The 17,004-nt window shown below is 59.7% G+C and overlaps 2 protein-coding genes across 2 annotated transcripts; one reads left to right on the forward strand and one right to left on the reverse strand.

Moving 5' to 3' along the window:
• The first annotated feature begins 2,025 nt into the window (after nt 1–2,025).
• On the forward strand, nt 2,026–14,080 carry MFSD12 (major facilitator superfamily domain containing 12). The gene is made up of 10 exons (XM_032465971.1): nt 2,026–2,480; nt 6,274–6,484; nt 8,268–8,406; nt 8,516–8,698; nt 8,998–9,090; nt 9,184–9,276; nt 9,785–9,955; nt 10,038–10,132; nt 11,261–11,391; nt 11,506–14,080. The coding sequence occupies exons 1-10, from the start codon at nt 2,183–2,185 to the stop codon at nt 11,526–11,528; spliced, it is 1,437 nt and encodes a 478-aa protein (XP_032321862.1). The 5' UTR covers nt 2,026–2,182; the 3' UTR covers nt 11,529–14,080.
• C22H19orf71 (chromosome 22 C19orf71 homolog) lies at nt 12,124–15,516 on the reverse strand. Its single transcript, XM_006179309.3, has 4 exons — nt 14,941–15,516; nt 12,649–12,887; nt 12,428–12,553; nt 12,124–12,330 (listed from the first exon to the last, which is right to left on the reverse strand). The coding sequence occupies exons 1-4, from the start codon at nt 15,072–15,074 to the stop codon at nt 12,155–12,157; spliced, it is 675 nt and encodes a 224-aa protein (XP_006179371.2). The 5' UTR covers nt 15,075–15,516; the 3' UTR covers nt 12,124–12,154.
• Between the last annotated feature and the right edge of the window lie 1,488 nt (nt 15,517–17,004).

Genomic DNA, 17,004 nt, shown 5'->3' on the forward strand with positions numbered 1-17,004 from the left:
GCAGCTGAGGCATAAACTGTCCCCACCCGCACGCCCACCTCTGCCTCCACAGGCTTTTTATCTGGCCCTCTACCCTTCTCAGAACTCTACTGTGGCTCCCCGGTGACCTGAGGGCAAAGTCCCAACTCCTCATCTGCTATTGAGTCACCCTTATTGGTCTGATTCCTCAGCTCTAGCACTGACCATGGTGGGCTCAGAGGGTGAAGCTCTGTCTCTGCTTCAGCCTTCAGAATCAGGAACTCCAGCATTGCTCAGCATCAGATGCACTGAGTGAATGAGCTCATGAATGAATGACTGAGTTCATGAATGAATGAATGAATGAACCTTGAATTCACCTCTGGTTAGCTGCAAGCCCTCTGGCAAGGGACCTCTGTCTGAGCCTCAGTTTTCTTATCTGTAAAATGGGTGTGAGGTGTTGTGGGATGAAAGGAGGTGAGGAAATAAAAAGCTTATGCTAGTATTTTTCAAAGGTCATCTTCCATTTCCTACAGAGAAATCGAAGGGGAGCGAGCCGAGCAGGGAGGACAGACTTGTGGTTCTTATCTCTCCTTATCACTTTATCTCCTTGGTCTACGCCTAATCTCCTCTCTTCCCCTGCCACGCTATCTCTCCTAGAGCCCCCATTCCCCCATGCATACCTGTTTTTCCAGCTCCTTTTTATGAAAGAGTGTGTGTGGCAGTGGGTGGCCAGCTTCAGTGTGGGGGTCTGGGCCGGGCACCCCTTTGGCTGCCTGAGCCTCAGGTTTATAAGTGGGTTTCCTCCTGTTTCCCAATTTCTGTCTGCATTTCTGATCCTCTGCCTATATGTCCACCATTCAATCATTTGACAGATATTTCTTGAGTTCCTACTAGGTGCCAGGCCTTGCTGGGGACAATGCAGTGACGTAGGGTGGCTCAGTCCCTGCCTTCATAGCGATCATGGTCCACCGTGATCAGGACAGATGGGGTGGGGGAGGAGAGCCAATGTCAGGGTTGTGATGGGGGCATCCTGGGATACTGTGGAACCTGATGTAACAACTGAGTGGGGAGGAGAGGGTGCTGGAAAGGCTTTATGGCTGAGAATATGAAGAGCTAACACTTAAATCCTTTTAAATGTACATTATACTCATTGTCGAGCTGGGGAGACTGAGGCCCACAAAGTGAAAGGACTTGGGTAAGCTGAAAAAGCTAGGAGGGGGTGGGGCTGGATCTGGATCCCATGACTGGCTCCAGAGTGCAGGTTTTAAACCACTGCTGGAGGAGGCCTGGAGGCCGGGGGAACTTGCACCCAACCCTTGGAGGAACTTGAAACTGCTTGTATGGTGACTCAATCGTGGGAGGGCCGTTGAAGGAGGCAGGGAAGGGTCCAGAGCACCAACCTCAGAGTCACATGGCCCTGACTCACTGTGAGCCCCTGAGCACCCCCTGTCGCATCTCTGGGCCAGCTTCTTGCAGGTAAAATCGGAGAGACTTGCTCCGCCTCCTGCTCGGCTGGGATGAGAAAAAACACGTGGAGCTCTTGGCACAGTCAGTGCTCATTAAATGCCAGCTGGTGTTACCATTATGATTATCCCCATTATTATCGTTAATAACTAATTAATTAGAACGGATGCGTCCTCTCTGCTTCCGATTGGGTCTCTCCGGGCTGGGAAGTCACCGGACCCCGGGGAGAGGCGAGGTCGGATTCAGGCCTCTCTTCCACCCACTCATGCCCCCAGCCTGCTCAGTCCTCCTCGGTCCACGGCAGGCCTCGTAAACTTTCAGGCAGGCTGAGATGGCGCGGGCCTGGAGGCGGGAGTCTGATTAGGGGCGCCTCTGACCTTGTCCCCACCTCCGTGGGAGGGGTCCAGCCAACCTCTGTGATAACGTGGACACTAGGACCCCGCGGCCGGGTCAGTGCCGGGTGTCCGAGGCCGGGTTAACCCTGAGGCCACGCCCTTCTTCGTGGTGATTGGCTCTAGGTCCCTGGCGCGCGTCTCCGATTGGTGGAGATGGCTGCCGCTCCCGGAATTTCCCTTCCGTCCCGGGCCTTAGTCTCGGGTACGCCGGCCGTCAGCTGCAAAAGCGCTCCGTAGGGTGGGCGGGGAAGACGCAGCCGGCGGCGCAGAGAGAGGGCGGCGCAGAGAGAGCGCGGCGCAGACGGTCCCGGCCGGGGGTCCGGTCTGACAGCGACAGACGGCCGGCCCGAGCGCGGGGCGCCGCCATGGGCCCGGGGCCCCCGGCGGCCGGAGCGGGGGCGCCCCCGCGGCCGCTGTCCCTGGTCGCGCGGCTGAGCTACGCCGTGGGCCACTTCCTCAACGACCTGTGCGCGTCCATGTGGTTCACCTACCTGCTGCTCTACCTGCACTCGGTGCGCGCCTACAGCTCGCGCGGCGCCGGCCTGCTGCTGCTGCTCGGCCAGGTGGCCGACGGGCTGTGCACGCCCCTCGTGGGCTTCGAGGCTGACCGCGCCGCAGGCCGCTGCGCCCGCTTCGGCCCGCGCAAGGCCTGGCACCTGGTCGGTAAGCCCCAGCCCAGCCTCCCCCCATTCGACTGCCTGCCTCAGGGCCTGAGCCTCCCCCTCTACCCGACTGCACAGCCCATGAGTCTTCCCATCTGGCGGCTTAACTGCTCTGTGCGCTGTCTGCCTGTCTGTCCCATGGCTGCTGCCTGACCTGCGGTGCCTCCTCCATCTGAGGGTTCGCGCCACCCTCCAGTGTCGCTTTACTTTGTCTGACTCTCAAGGGCACCCTGAAGTTGGATCTTACTGCCAGCGCCTCCTCTGTCTGTCTGGTCTGGTTTGACTTAAACCTCCGTCTATAGGGTGACCACCCAGGACAACTCTGTCTGAGTGAGAGTCAGGTTGCCTTAGAGTCCTCGCTGTCTGTCCGTCCCCTAGAGCACTTCATCCATCCCCTGCCCCATACGGGCAACCTGGCCCTTGGTTGCTTTGGGGAGCTGCCCTGGGAGCTGGGTCGGAGGCCAGGTGAGACAGATGGGTCAGGGTTGTGTGCTTGTCTGGCTGATGGGATGGGGGTGTGCCGAGTTGGTAATGGGGTCTCCCTCTGTTCGTTCAGAGGGACTTGCCTGGACTGTTAGTGAGGGGAGGAGGGGAGGAGGTGGGTCCCTTGGGAGCTGGGGCATCCTACACGCTGCACACCCGTGATAAGGCCTGGCTCCCAGAGTCCCTTCTCCACCCGCCCAGACCCTGGGCCCTGAGATTAGCCTTGGCCACTTTGCCTGCTGTTCTTTCTCTGGCAGAAGTACTTGCCGCATCCTGGCACTTGGGGCTCGCCGGGCATTTCAGGAGGGAGAGCCAGAAATCCTGCCTGCTTCTGGGATTTCTGGGCGGCAGCTTTCTAGAAGCCAGGAGGGCCAGCTGCTGTCTCCTTGCCCTTGGGAACAGTGACTGAGGAGGCAGTGATTTCCCCTGGCCCTCATGAATGACATTTTTGCAAAGTACATCTGGTCTCCAAGTTGCCTGAGAGTGAGGCTGGCATTGCTGCGGCTGCGGCTCCACTCAGGGGCTGGATTTCAGGTTTCTTAGGTGCTGAGGATGCCCAGGCTGTCCTTAGGTCACTCTGGACTGTAGCAGCCAGGGAGGGGAGCAGGGGGAGGCAGGTGACTCAGGCCCCAGTCAGAGGTATCCCTCTGCGGGCTGATGTTGGGATTGCTTACAGATCAGAGCTCAGAATCTCAAATGTGGTTTTGTTCATGATAGTTGGGTAGATTCATTGACATACCACAAAGATAGCTCTGGGGCCAGAGCGATATGAGGGGCTCTTTTCTCTGGGGAGGACTGGTGAGACGTCTCTAAGGAGATGGAGCCAGGCATGGCTAGTATCCCTGGCAGTGGACACTGAATGTGCAAAGGCCCTGAGGTGGACCTAGTAACAGCTGGGAGCCTCCGGCCTGTTGTCTTCCCCTTTCCTAGGTGGCGGGCTGAGGTTCCGTGAAGTTTCCACCTGACCCCAGAGGAACAATCTGAGTCCCCTTGCAGAGGGGGAGGTTAGGAGGGTGGAGGCACCTTTGTCAATAAAGAACTGAAAGTTCTGTATTGATGCAAAACAACCTGGTGGGTGCCCCAACCAGACATCTGCCTTGGGGTGAGCACATGGGGAGATCCAGGAAGATCTGTGGGGAGAGGAAGCCAGGGTGGTCCCTTGTGATGGCTGATAAGGCGACCTGAGTGAAGGTCACCTCTGCAAAAGTGCCCACTTCTCTATTTTACCCCTGAGTCTGTGGACTCACTCTTTCCCTTAAGAAGCCCTTGAGTTTTCCCCTCTAGCCCATAGGGGACCCAGAGAGCCAGATATGGATACTCCTGTCGGGTCCAGGCTGGGCAGCTGAGTACACTGGGCTTCATAAAGAAAAAGCAGAGCTCTGGAGGAAGGGACATTAGCTTTGGGGTTTTGAAGGATGAATAGGAGTGTGTGTGGAGAGGGCATTCCAAGTAGTTGAAACAGGTTGTGGAAAGGTGTCAAATCTCATGGCTTTGAAGTTGCTGAAGCAGGAAGTGGCTCAGAGTAGTAGGAGCCCCCGATTTCATACTTAACTCTTTAATTCTCACGCTGATCTTGTGAGGTATTTTCATTATCTCCCTTTTCTGGAAATGGAGGCCCAGAGAGGCAAAGTCACTTGCCCAAAGTCCCCCGGCCAGGCAGCCTAGCCCTGACAATAGTTAACCTGGCCTAGCCTGGGCAGCAGCAGGTTAGAGTCCGGCCAGGGCAGCACATTCTTCTGACTGGAGTCTGCAGTCCCTGCCTGGCCCCAGGGTGGCCTCCAGGCTGCCAGGAATCTGACCAGAGTGCCCCTCCCAGGCACCAGTTCCAGAGAAGTAGCAAGGGGGCAGGTGTTTTGTTTCACTTCCCAATCCCAGGATGGTGGGGGCGGGCCTAGGGTCTGGGGAGTGAGGTCACCTCTGGACCCTGATGGGGGCGGAAGGAAGTCCGGCTACCAGGCACAGCACTCTGGGATGGGAGGAGCAGGGTGGAGGTCACTTGGTTTCCTCGTCCAGAAATGGGGATAATAGTAACATTCCTCTCCTTGGGCTGTGAATAGAGGCCGCTGTTACTATTCACTCATTCAAAAGATCGTAATGTGTCAGGCTCCGTGCTGGGTGCCAGGGACACAGAAGTGACTCAGGGAGACCTGTTCTCCACCCCCATGGAGCCTGCAGCCTGGTGGGGGAGGCAGACAAGAAACAGACAGACAGGCAGGCAGTCAGGCAAAAGAATTCCTGTGCGTGCTAAGGGGTGTGAAGGAAAGAAAGCAGGGCCCAGACAGTGACAGGGCAGGGAGGGGACTGCTGGTGACTGGGCTGGTCAGGGGGGCTTCTTTGAGGAGGTGGCATTTGAGGTGAGTCCTGAGGGATGAAAAGGAGTGGGCCTTGCTAAGATGTGAGGGGGAAAGCATTCCAGGCAACAGGCACAGCCTGTGCAAAGGCCCTGAGGGCAGGGCCATGGCTGGTGTGCTGGAGGAACATGCAGGAGGCCTGTGTGGCTGGAGCAGAGTGAGCTGGGGGGAGACAGGGAGGATGTGAGGGCAGGGCGGGGACGGGGTGGGTGGTGCAGGGCCTCTGGGGCCTCAGGAGCATTGTGCTTGTTCAGAGGTAGTAGTGTTCTCCAGAGGGAGAGGCCCCTTTATGAGCTGATGGGGACACTAGGGCTTGGAGAACCCAGGGGCTGGCTCAGCACCGCCCAGTGTCACCTGGGCCTCCTGACTCCTGGCAGCCTCACAGGACACTTGGTAGAAGCTGGGGAGGAAAGGACCCCCTCTGCAGCTGGAGCGGGAAGGGGAGGCTGGTGGGTAGGGGGTGTAAGTGGTGGGTCTGCGGTGGGCAGTTCTCCAGGGGAGAGCAGCGCCCTTTCTACCTGCTGTGTCACCAAGGGGGCGAACCCGGGGCATCCTGAGTTGACATGGGGAGGCCTCGTTCCTGCCCCTTCTTGTCTGTCACCTGGCTGTCTGTCCTGGCCCTGCCCCCGCTCCTGCCCCTGCGTTGGCTGCAGCATGTGACCTGTGTCTCAACTTCCCCATCACAAAGGGGCACGGAGCCTGGACTGGGAGGCCTGGCCCCTCTGTCCTGTTTGGCTGTGTGACCTCAGGGGTCCCCTATCTCTGCCATAGTTTTCCCATTTGTCACAGGGGCCATAAGCTTGGGGAGCCCTGGGCTGCTGACCCCTCACTCACTGTGGGACTTGGGGCGGTCTCCAGCCTTTCCTGTGTCTCAGTTTTGTCCCCACTCGCTTGCCCCTGGGGAGCCCTGGGCAGGGAGGAAGGCCACGTGACATGCCTACCCCGCTTGCTTGTCCACAGGCACCATCTGCGTCCTGCTCTCCTTCCCCTTCATCTTCAGCCCCTGCCTGGGCTGCGGGGCTGCCACGCCTGAGTGGGCTGCCCTGCTCTACTACGGGCCCTTCATTGTGATCTTCCAGTTTGGCTGGGCCGCTACGCAGATTGCCCACCTCAGCCTCATCCCGGAGCTCGTCACCAACGACCACGAGAAGGTGGAGCTCACGGCTCTCAGGTGCCACCTCGGTGGGGCGGAGTGGGGCGGGTGGGCGGGCACGCGCAGAGCAGGCGAGGCCAGGGGACCCAGGCCGCCTTCCGCGTCTGGGCTCTGCTTGGCTGTGCAGCTCCAGGACTCAGCTCCAGCCTGGACATCCGTAGATTAGTGTATCACTCAGCTGTTGCTGCATGACCCGTGAGCGCCAGGTGAGCAGCTTCAGTCAGCACACGTTTACCACATCACGGTTCCTGCAGGCCGAGTCTAGCTTAGCTTGGTTGGGTTCTCTGCTTCAGGTTTGAGGCTGCAGTCATGGTGTTGGCTAGGGCTGGGGTGTCCTCTGAGGCTTGGGGTCCCTCTACCCTGCTCACGTCTTGGTGGCAGTGTTCGTCTTCTCACAGATAAAGAACTCGTGGTGGCCTGCTGCTTCCTTGGGGCCAGCAGGAGAGTCTCTGATCTCAGGGATGCTGTAAACTTTCTTTCTGAGGGTCACCTGATTAGGCCAGGCCCATCTGGGGTAACCTCCTTCAGTTACATCGGTAAAATCTCTTTACCTTTGCCACAGAACGTTACCTAAACATGGGAGTGACATCCCATTATATTCCTAGGTCCCTTCCCCAAAGGGAGAGGGTTAGACAGGGCAGGGCCAGGGCATGGGAATCTCTGAGCCACCTTGGAGTCCTGCCTGCCACACTGGGTACAGCTTGTGCCCAGCTCATGCGCTGCTGACTTGCTTGAGGCGCTAGAGGAGGTGATTCTGGATATGATGCTAGTAGGAGCGTCTGTGGAACCTTTGCTGTGTACCAGGCGCAGTTCTGGGCCCTTCATGCAAACTCTTCTTTAATCCCTGTGATAAGCCCGAGAGGTTGTCATGTGCCCAGGGCCAGGGTTTGGGCAGAGCAGATCCCTATGGGGTCTGTGCAGTGGGAACAGGGTTCAGGAGATGACAGTTCTAGACAGGAAGGACGTGGCCTTTGAAGGCGGCCATGCGGCTGCAGCTCGGAGCCAGGCTGGGCTCACAGTGGGTGTAAGTGCTGTCATGAGATCCCCGTCTGTCTGCAGCCCAGCGTGACCTCCTCCCCACCCCACTCAGTTCCCCGCTACGGCTGAGAGTTCTAGGCACTAACGGCAGGGGTTGCCCAATGCCTGGGGCCCCCAAGGGCCCCAGCGGAGGAGGACGGGCTGGGCCTGGCAGAGGACAAGCTCTGGGCGCTTTCTTTGTACCCACAAGTGCTTTACTGCCTGCCTCGTGTCATCTTCGCCTTGACCTCCCAGGGTGGTGTTCTTCTCACTTTCAGAAAGGGAGACGGAGTCCTGGTTGAGCCCCAGAGGCTCCCTGCGCCGGCCAAGCCCCTAGAGGGACATGGCTCTGGGGCTGTAGGCAGGAGCAATCCTGGGTGACTCTAGGCCATGGAGCCCTTGTCCTGCTGAAGCCCAGGACCTGGGAATGAGGAACTCCAGAATCCTGGCTTCTGAACATTTTGGGCTCACGCTTCTGAGTTGCATCCCTGACTCAGCCCTGCTTTGGTGAGTCTCTGCATCCCAGCCCTGGGCCGACGGGACCTCATGGTCCTGGTCAGTGTCTTGGGTCAGAGTGGTAAATCATCAGATAATGTGCAGGCTGGGGAAACTGAGGCCAGCAGAGGCTTCCCAGGAGCCACCCAGTGTGTCGGTGGCTGAAATCACCCGTAGGTCAGAGGTTCCCCCAGACGCCACAAGCAGCTCCGGGTGTGCCGCTGCCTGGGAGGAAGCGGTTGTGTGGCTTCTGGGGTGCCCTGCTGAGGCCTCGCCTGCGCCCCACCAGGTACGCCTTCACCGTGGTGGCCAACATCACCGTCTATGGCGCTGCTTGGCTTCTGCTCCACCTGCAGGGCTCTACCCACATGGGGTCTGCTCAGGATGTCAGTGACCATCTGGGGGCCCAGGATGTGCCAGTGTTCCGGGTGAGCTGGGCCAGGAGTGGGCCAAAGCACTGCTGGCTGGGCGGGACACCCCAGGGCCCATGGCTTGGGCCGAGTGCCACTGCTGACCCTTTTCCTGCCTGGTCCCCAGAACCTCTCCCTGTTGGTGGTGGGTGTTGGAGCTGTCTTCTCACTGCTGTTCCACCTGGGCACCAAGGAGGGGCGCTGGCCGCAGGTGGAGGAGCCAGATGAACACAGCCCCCTGTTGGCCCCTGCTGCTGCCCAGCCCTTGGTACTCTGGAAACACTGGCTTCAGGAGCCAGCCTTTTATCAGGTACGTCATGGGGGGAGAGGAGGCTGGCATTAATGCCACCTTCCCACCAGGCCCTCACTCTGTGGGACTGTGGGCAGGGATGGCAAACATTGGAGCAAGTGTAGCCCCTTCTCCATTCCACACCCAGAGCAGACGTTAATAATCAGTCACTGCTCTCTTCTCCACCTGACCAGCTGGGAAGTCACTACTAATGGATCAGGTGCCAGCTGTAGGGCTGCTCACCTTGGCCCCCAATGCTCCCCGCTGCGGGAGTGGAAGACTACCCCATCTGACCCCTGAGCTGCCCCCTCTGCTCACAGGTGGGCCTGCTGTACATGAGCACGAGGCTTATCGTGAACCTGTCCCAGACGTACATGGCCATGTACCTCACCTACTCCCTCAGCCTGCCCAAGGTGAGCCGGGCGGGCAGGCCAGGGCGGCAGGGGTGGGGGGCCTGGAGCCTGAGGAGCCACGCCTGAAACACCTGTGCCACTCTGCCCCAACAGAGGTTCATCGCCACCATCCCGCTGGTGATGTACCTCAGTGGCTTCTTCTCCTCTTTCCTCATGAAGCCGGTCAACAAGCGTATCGGGAGGAACGTGAGTGGGCGGGGCTTGCAGGCAGGGGGCGGGAAGGAACGTGAGTGGGCGGAGCTCACAGGCAGGGGGCGGGGTTTGCCCAACAGAACCTGGGTGAATCCCGACCACCGCCTGCACACCTTGTAGAAGCCCTGGGTCTGGGAACCGACTTGTAGAATCCGGGGCTGCAGAGCTTTCTGTGCTGTCCAGTGCAGTAGCCAGGGGTCCAGCATGGCTGAGGAACTGAATGCTTCATTTGATTTCACTTTAATAGACTTGCGTTGAGATGCAAGCAGCTACCTGTCTCTAGTGGCAGCTGAATCAGACAGTGTAGCCCCTGAACATCCTCTCCACGAGCTCAGCACTGCCAGGAATCCTTTGAGGTCGGAGCCGGGGGCTCCTTAGGGATGACCCAACTCAACCCCCTCATTTGCTGGGGTTGGGGGTGGGTTGAAGACCAGAAAGGGCAAGTGCCAGGCTCAGGGCTGCCCAGCGAGGTGGGCCTGACGCCCAGCTGGGCTCTCCACAGATGACCTACTTCATGGGCCTCCTGGTGATCCTGGCCTTCGCTGCCTGGGTGGCGCTGGCAGATGTGCTGGGCGTGGCTGTGTATGTGGCGGCCGTGCTGCTGGGTGCGGGCTGTGCCACCATCCTTGTCACATCCCTGTCCATGACGGCTGACCTCATTGGCCCCCACACGGTAGGGCTGCTGGGCAGGGGCGGGTTAGGGTTGGGGACCAGGGCTGGGGCCAGGGGTGCTGACCCTCTGCCCATGTCCCCAGCATAGTGGAGCCTTCGTGTACGGCGCCATGAGCTTCTCGGACAAGGTGGCCAACGGTCTGGCAGTCATGGCCATCCAGAGCCTACACCCCTGCACGTGAGTGCCACCCACCTGATTGTGCATTTAACGAGGTATACTGAGTGTGTGCTGTGCACTGGGTGCCGCCCCAGTTCTGGGGACTCTGTGAGGACAGAAGGCCCTGCCTTGGTGGCTTCAAAGCCGGGGAGACCTGGTTGTTCCCCACCTTGGGCATCCATTCACCCACTCTGCAGTCTGTCCTGTGCCGGGTGCTGAGGACACAGCTCACAGATGGAGTGGGGGATGTGAGTGGGCAGGGCAGCAGAAGAGCTGGGAACCCCTGTAACTCAGACCCTTAAAACACAAGGTTCCAGCCTCAGGTGGTTCTAGACCCAGGTGTATGCCCTACAGAAGCCCAGGATTTGAGAATGAGAGCGGACCCAGTCCTCTGTCCTCATGGAGCTGGGGGCAGCAGTAGCATTAGTCACCACCTGAATCAGCGTGTGATCCAGACCAGTGGCGGGGGGGGGGGCCGAAGGATGCCACTTATAGAAGCCTGACCTGGGCAAGAGGTCAGGGAGGGCTTCCTTGAGGAGGTGACATTGGACCTGAGACTGGAGAATGTCAGGGAGTTCTAGGCAAATGGGAGGAAGAGCACATGCAAAAGCCTTGCTCTGGGCAGGACTGTGCCTGGCATGTTGGAGGAACAAGGAAGCCCGTGTGGCAAGGGGGAGAGAGGGAGGAGGTGAGGGCAGGGAGGGGACGGGGCATGTTGTGCAGGGCTTTCTAGGTTGAGGGGAGGACATGAGCTTTTACTCCAGGGAAGTGGGAACTGTGGGTAGAAGTGGGGCAGGGCCTGGCTCAGGTGCTCACTGGCACCCCCTGGTGGCCCCTGCAGGGAGGGCCGACTGGGGGAGGTGATGGCAAGAAGTTGGGGGGGGTACTGGGGGCAGTCCCGGTGGGTGGTGATGGGGCTGGACCAGGTCGGGGCTCAGGAGGGAGGAGTAGTGGGCAGTCTGAGACTCTGAAGGCAGAGCTGACATCATCAGCTGAAGTCTCATGTTGGAGGGGAGAAGAGGGTTGAGGGTGAACCCTCTGGTCCTGGCCTGAGTGTGGGGACGACAGGGTTGCCCCAGTGGAGATGGGAGGAGTGGGGAGCCCAGGCTGGTGTCTGCTCACCCTCTTCCGCCCTTGCTCTGCCCCTAGCTCAGACCTCTGCTGCAGGGCCTGCGTGGGCTTCTACCACTGGGTGATGGTGGCCGTGACGGGTGGCGTGGGTGTGGCCGCCACCCTCGCTCTGTGCAGTCTCCTCATCTGGCCCATCCGCCTTCGGCACTGTGAGTTGCAGGCCCCTCTTCCTCCTAAGAGCTCCAAGCCAGCCACAGGTGGTAGGTCTGGGACAGGACAGGCCCCACCCTGGCTAACCCCCCTCCCACCGTCTTCTCTTGCAGGGGACCCTGGAGCCCAGCCCTGACACCGCCTCATAGTCCCTTGCCCTCTATTAATTAACCACAACTGTGACTGTCCTGTTCCTCTGCTCCCACCCTACATCTGTCCTGCCGGCTGCAGGGGGTTAGTGGGTGAGGTCAGGATGGGCGGGGACACCGAGCTAGGCCCTCTGGTACCCAGGGGCTGTTGGGGTCCCCCAGTCCCCACTCTAATCCCTCCCAGCTGCTTGGATGGTTTGGGGTGCTCTGTGTTGTGGAGGAACTGGATATGAAGGTCCCAGATCCAGGGGCTGTGCCAGGCTCACCCCTGGGCTGGCTAGGGTCTCCCGGGTGCTGCCAGGCCCTGGAGGACGGTGTTGGCACTGAGCCTGCCAGGAGCTCCAGCCCCGGGGTTGGGGGACTGGGCCCAGATCCCAGCCGTGGCGGCAGCGGGGATCAGCGTGCCGGGCTTAGGCCACCACCAACAGTGAATAAAGAGCTGCCCCTGGCGAGGACTGTGGCCTCGGCTGTTAGCCTGGGCCGGGCTTGGGGAGCCGATGCCGGGAGAGGGCAGCTGGCGTCTGCCTGCCTCTGCCCTGGGGCTTGGTCCCCAGGGTCCTGGTTGGTAGTTGCCTTTATCCCTGCAGAGCTGCTTTGGGCAGCAAGATCTTTATCAGCGAGTGGGCGCGTAGACGGGCGGAGGCCAGTTGGTGGAGGGGCAGTAGGGTTCCAGGTCCCACTGCCGGTAGTTCTGGGTGATGTAGCGTGGGCGCTGGGGCGCTGACAGGTGCGGCACATAGTCAGACGCCCGCCAAGGTGGCTCCACCCCAAATCGGTGCCTGTTGATCACTGTGGGGCCAGGACCTGGGTCACTGCCTGGCCCCAGCCCAGGAGGCCTTGTTCCTGCCCTGTCCCCTGGGTCTCAGGACCCGAGCCCCAGCCTCACCGTACTCCTTGCCCCAGATGGGTCTGTCTTTCCACAGCATGCTCCCCCACCGTGTGCTGGGGTCCCGGTACTGGGCGGGGATGATGGGGTCGTACCAGGCGGTCTCCCGGAGACGTTGGGTGTAGGCTGCAGGGTGAGCGGGGAGGTCATCTCTGCATCTCTAGCCCTCACCCTCCCCTCAAGGCTGGCCTGAGGTCGGGCAGACAGGGCCGGGCACTCACCCGAGGGCATGCTCCGCTCCCGGTGGCCATAGCATCCATGCCAGCGGGCATAAGCCTCACGGTACGGGCTGTCCAGAGCCCGCGGGAGCGTGTACCAGGCTTCTCGGGGGTCCGAGTTGGTTAGGCCGGTGTACCACAGGTGGCCAGCCGCATCACGTCCCATGGGCGTGTACCTCCAGCGCGCCGCCTGCTGGATGGCCGGTGTCCAGCGGGGCCCCTCCTGGGACAGGTAGTCATCACTAAGGGCCGGGGTGGGGAGGAGACAGACTGAGCTGGCGATCCCCCGCCACCACCACCCGGGGCCTCTTCATCCTCTTTGCTGCGTGTTGCCAGCATGGAGGGTGCAGTCCTGGCCCATGGTGCCGGGCCCTCCTCCATCCCCACGGGGCCACATCTGTCGTTCAGTACCAGACTCCCCCACTCCAGGCTGCTGGAGGTTGACCCCTCGTGGCCCTCTCCTCTCTGCCACAGCCTCCTCAACCCCCAGGATCTTCCTAACATTCCACCTTTTCAGCTTTCCTTGAATCTACCAAGTCCTGCCCAGCCTCCCAGACCTGTAGGCCCTTTCATCCAGGAAGCCCCCTGGCCTGGGAGGTGTCCCAGGAGGAAGTGGTCTCAGCTATATGGCTGAGTGAGGGGCCCAGGCTTCACTGTCCCTGGTCTGGCCTGGGAGCCATGGGTTGGGTATACAGGGATGGTGTGCGGGTGCCCAGGCTCCAGGAAGACCTTCGGGGAACCCTTGTGCCATCACTGTCCACCCAGTCTCTGCAGCCAGCTGGGAGTAAAAACAAGCTCACGTTTAGAGGAGGAACTATGCAGCTACACGAGTGCCTGCTACAGGGGGCCTGTGGTCCTAGAGCCTCTCCTAGACTGAGAGCATCAGGACGGCCTCCCTGAGGAGATGGCAGTGATGTGAGGCAGGGGTGGCATGTGCAAAGGCCCTGGGGTGGGAGGAGGCAGGGAATGGTTTGTGGAACAGAGGCTAGCAGTGCAGAATGTGTAGTGGAAATATGCTAATGATGGCAAAAACCAAACCTTAGTAAGGTGCCATTAAACCTAAAAACATCCTTCCGGACCTGAAAGACAAAGACGGGCATGTCCTTTGGCCTGGTGAGCTCGCTTCTGGGAATCCCCTCCGGGAATGGGGCGAGGATGCTCCCAGCAAGGACTGTTGACAAACGCTCTCCCCTGTGCTGGCTCAGAGTTCTCACTCCCCATGGAAAACCAAAACCCAAGACTCGTAAAAGGTGGGACCATCCCAGTCGGCTGTGGGACATCAGTCTTGGGAATCTGCCGCAGACTGTGTTTGCCACGCGCAGGGCAGGAGCTTCAGGACCAGCAGGCAGGGCCTTCTGAACTAAAAATGAACTTAAACTACAGAATGTGCTGCACATGATTTGTAAAAAGGAATTAAAACAGTCTAAAATAACAATGATAAGTGAGTCACTGTGTCAATTACTCCTCCAAAAAAAAGGAGCTCGTTACAGCTGGGGAAGAAAACCCCTCCCGAGGTGTGCGCCGTGCCAGCGCACCTCCCACTACAGCGTGGAACCTGTTTCAGTCACGGCCGCACACCTGCTTTTTGACTTCCTCGGAAATGAAGCAGCACCAAGGGTGCTCACTCTTTTTCTAAAGCTGCACAGTAACGCTTATAAACACTTATTAATGGGCTCTCTAATGGGTTGAAAGTGTCCCACCAAATTCATGTCCACCTGGAATCTCAGAACGTGACCTTATTTGGAAATAGGGTCTTAGCAGACTTAAGGTGGAGTCTTGTGGGGTCAGGTGGCCCTGATGCAACGCCTGGTGTCCCGGTAGGGATGGGGGGATCTGGACAGCTGGGAGATGGTCATGTGACAACTGAGGCCACGATGAGTTGATGCTTATATAAGCCAAGGGATGCCACAGACTGTGAGCAGTCCCCAGAAGCTGGGAGGGACACGGGACAGGTACTCCCTCATGGCCTCAGCCTTGCTGACTGGTCTTGGTCTGGGACTTCTGGCCTCCAGAGCTGGGAGGGGGTGAATTCTGTGCTCAAAGCTGCCCCACTGTGGGTGTGGTTCCAGCAGAGCAGGGCTCACGGGACCTATTACCAGCTCTGTTGGCTGTGTGCGCACGCGTGTTGTGTGTGTGACCTGTGTGCACTCCTGCAGGGGCCCAAGCCTGGTATGGGTGAGTGGGGAGGTGTGCAGGGGGGCAGCCAGGTTTGGATGAGAGAGTGCCCCTGTGAGAATGAATGATGCTGGCGGAAAGCAAACCCGGAGACAGTGGAGGGGCAGGGCGGGCACTCACCTGTACAGAGGCGCCGGGAAGTCCACTTCCAGGGTCCCCTGGGGGACGTAGGGCCGGGCAGCCTCCCGCCTCAGAGTCTGCATGTCTGCCTCTGGGTGCCCGGGGGCTCCTGCCTCCAAGGCCCGTGGAGCCATTGTTGACAGCTACAAAGGTGGCTCTGGCGTCCTGGCAACGGCTCAGCCAGCTGGCCCCCATCCAGGCCACTCCCCCAGCTGAGGGGCCAGGAAGCAAGGGCAGAGGCTGGAGGAAGGAGGCGGGCACGCACTGGGTGGGGCCGTGGCCTTGAGCCCCTGCCTTCCCACCCCTCCTCTGCCTCCTAACCCCCATGGGAGGGTCTCTGAACCAAATGAAGCTTCTGAATTTCCCTCCTGCACCCCGAGTTCCACCCTTCAGGGTGCTCAGGTGCCCGTGCAGCCCTCAGCCCCTCTCTTGTCCCCACCCTGCCCCCATCCAATCCATCCTTTGGTCCCAGAACACGTCCAGAGCGAGAATCCGCACACACACGTTTTCAGCAGCAATACCCACAACAGCCAAAGGGTGGACACAACCCAAATGCCCACCAACTGCAGGATGGACACACAGCACAGGGTCCACCCACATGCTGGAGTACTATTCAGGCAAGAAAAGGAGTGACGCACCAACGTGACGTGGATGGACCCTGAGAACACGATGCTCAGTGAGAGAACCAGACACACAAGGCCACAGCATGTGATTCCATTTATGTGAAACGTCCAGAACAGGCCAATCCAGAGACAGAGAGGCGGTTCCTGGTTGTCAGAGTTGGGTGGGGGTTGGGGGTATCTGCTATTGAGGACAGGGCTTCTTTTAGGGTGATGGAATGTTCTGGAATTAGTAATGATGGTGGCACAACATAGTACATACATGACAAAGTGCTCCGCTGTACTCTTCACTATGTTACGCATGTTTTACCACACACAAATTAAGGAAAAATCCAGAAGCTGCCCGTCTTTCAGCACTTCCACCGCTCCTGGCTGTGGTCACGTCACTGCCTCCCCGGTCTCTCTGCGCCCCAGCCCACCTGTTTTCAAGCCTCCACAGAGCAACCTCACCCCTTCCCACGTCAGCACACACCAAAGGCTCCCACCTCACTGGGGTACAGGCCCATGTCCTCCCTGGGGCCCACAAGGCCCTGTATGACCTGCCCCGCCCCTTCCCCCTCTCTCCCCCTCACTCACTCTGCTCCAGCCACACAGGCCTCCTCACTGTTTCTCTAACATGCCAGCGACTGTCCTGCCCCAGGACCTTTGCCCAGGCTGTGCCCACTGCCTGGAGCACCCCCACTGCCCAGGCGTGTCTGTGCTCAAACGTCCTTCAAGCTCTTGCTCAAACGTCAGGTTCATAGCAAGCCCTGGATTCAAAGCTGCTGCTTCCCAAGACCTCACACCACCCATCCCCCAGTGACAGCCACGTGCTCTTAACAACCTACCGTCTCCCTCACACCACAACAGAAGCTCCTAAGGGGTAGGTCTTGGGTCTGGCCTCTCTCATCCCCCGTGCCCAGGACAGAGGTCTTCACTGGGAGGGAAGGGCCTGGGGTGTGCCATTGGTCATGGGCAGCTGCTCGCTGCAGGGGCCACCTCTGTTCTCAAGACCCCTGGGCCTACTGGCCCACCCAGTGTTGCAAACCCCTCTGGCCTGGGCTGGTTTTCCTCTCTGGCCCCCAGAACCTCCTGTTCCCCACCTTCCCTGTTCCTTGCAGCCCACTTGGTCCCCACTTCCTTCAGGGAAGCCCCTGCATCTTCCTCGCCTCACTGCTGCACAGGCCCCGCTCACCCTCGGCTGTCACTGTCACTAACTCCCTTTCTCCTCTATCAACCCAGGATCAATGGAAACAAATCCTGCCCAACCACACCCAGCTGTCCCCAAGCGCAGGACACAGGGCTGGCAACGTTCCCGCTGGCCTTGGGGCCCCATCTGTCAGGCGGAGGCGGCAGCAGCAGCACCCACGCTGCCCCACCAGCCCGGGCCCACCCTCCTCCTTTCAGCGGGACCAGCATGGGCCCCTCTTCCCGCAGCGGGGTGCAAGGACTGGCATGACTCACG

The sequence above is a fragment of the Camelus ferus genome, chromosome 22, assembly GCF_009834535.1.
Source record: "Camelus ferus isolate YT-003-E chromosome 22, BCGSAC_Cfer_1.0, whole genome shotgun sequence".
Taxonomy (NCBI): domain Eukaryota; kingdom Metazoa; phylum Chordata; class Mammalia; order Artiodactyla; family Camelidae; genus Camelus; species Camelus ferus.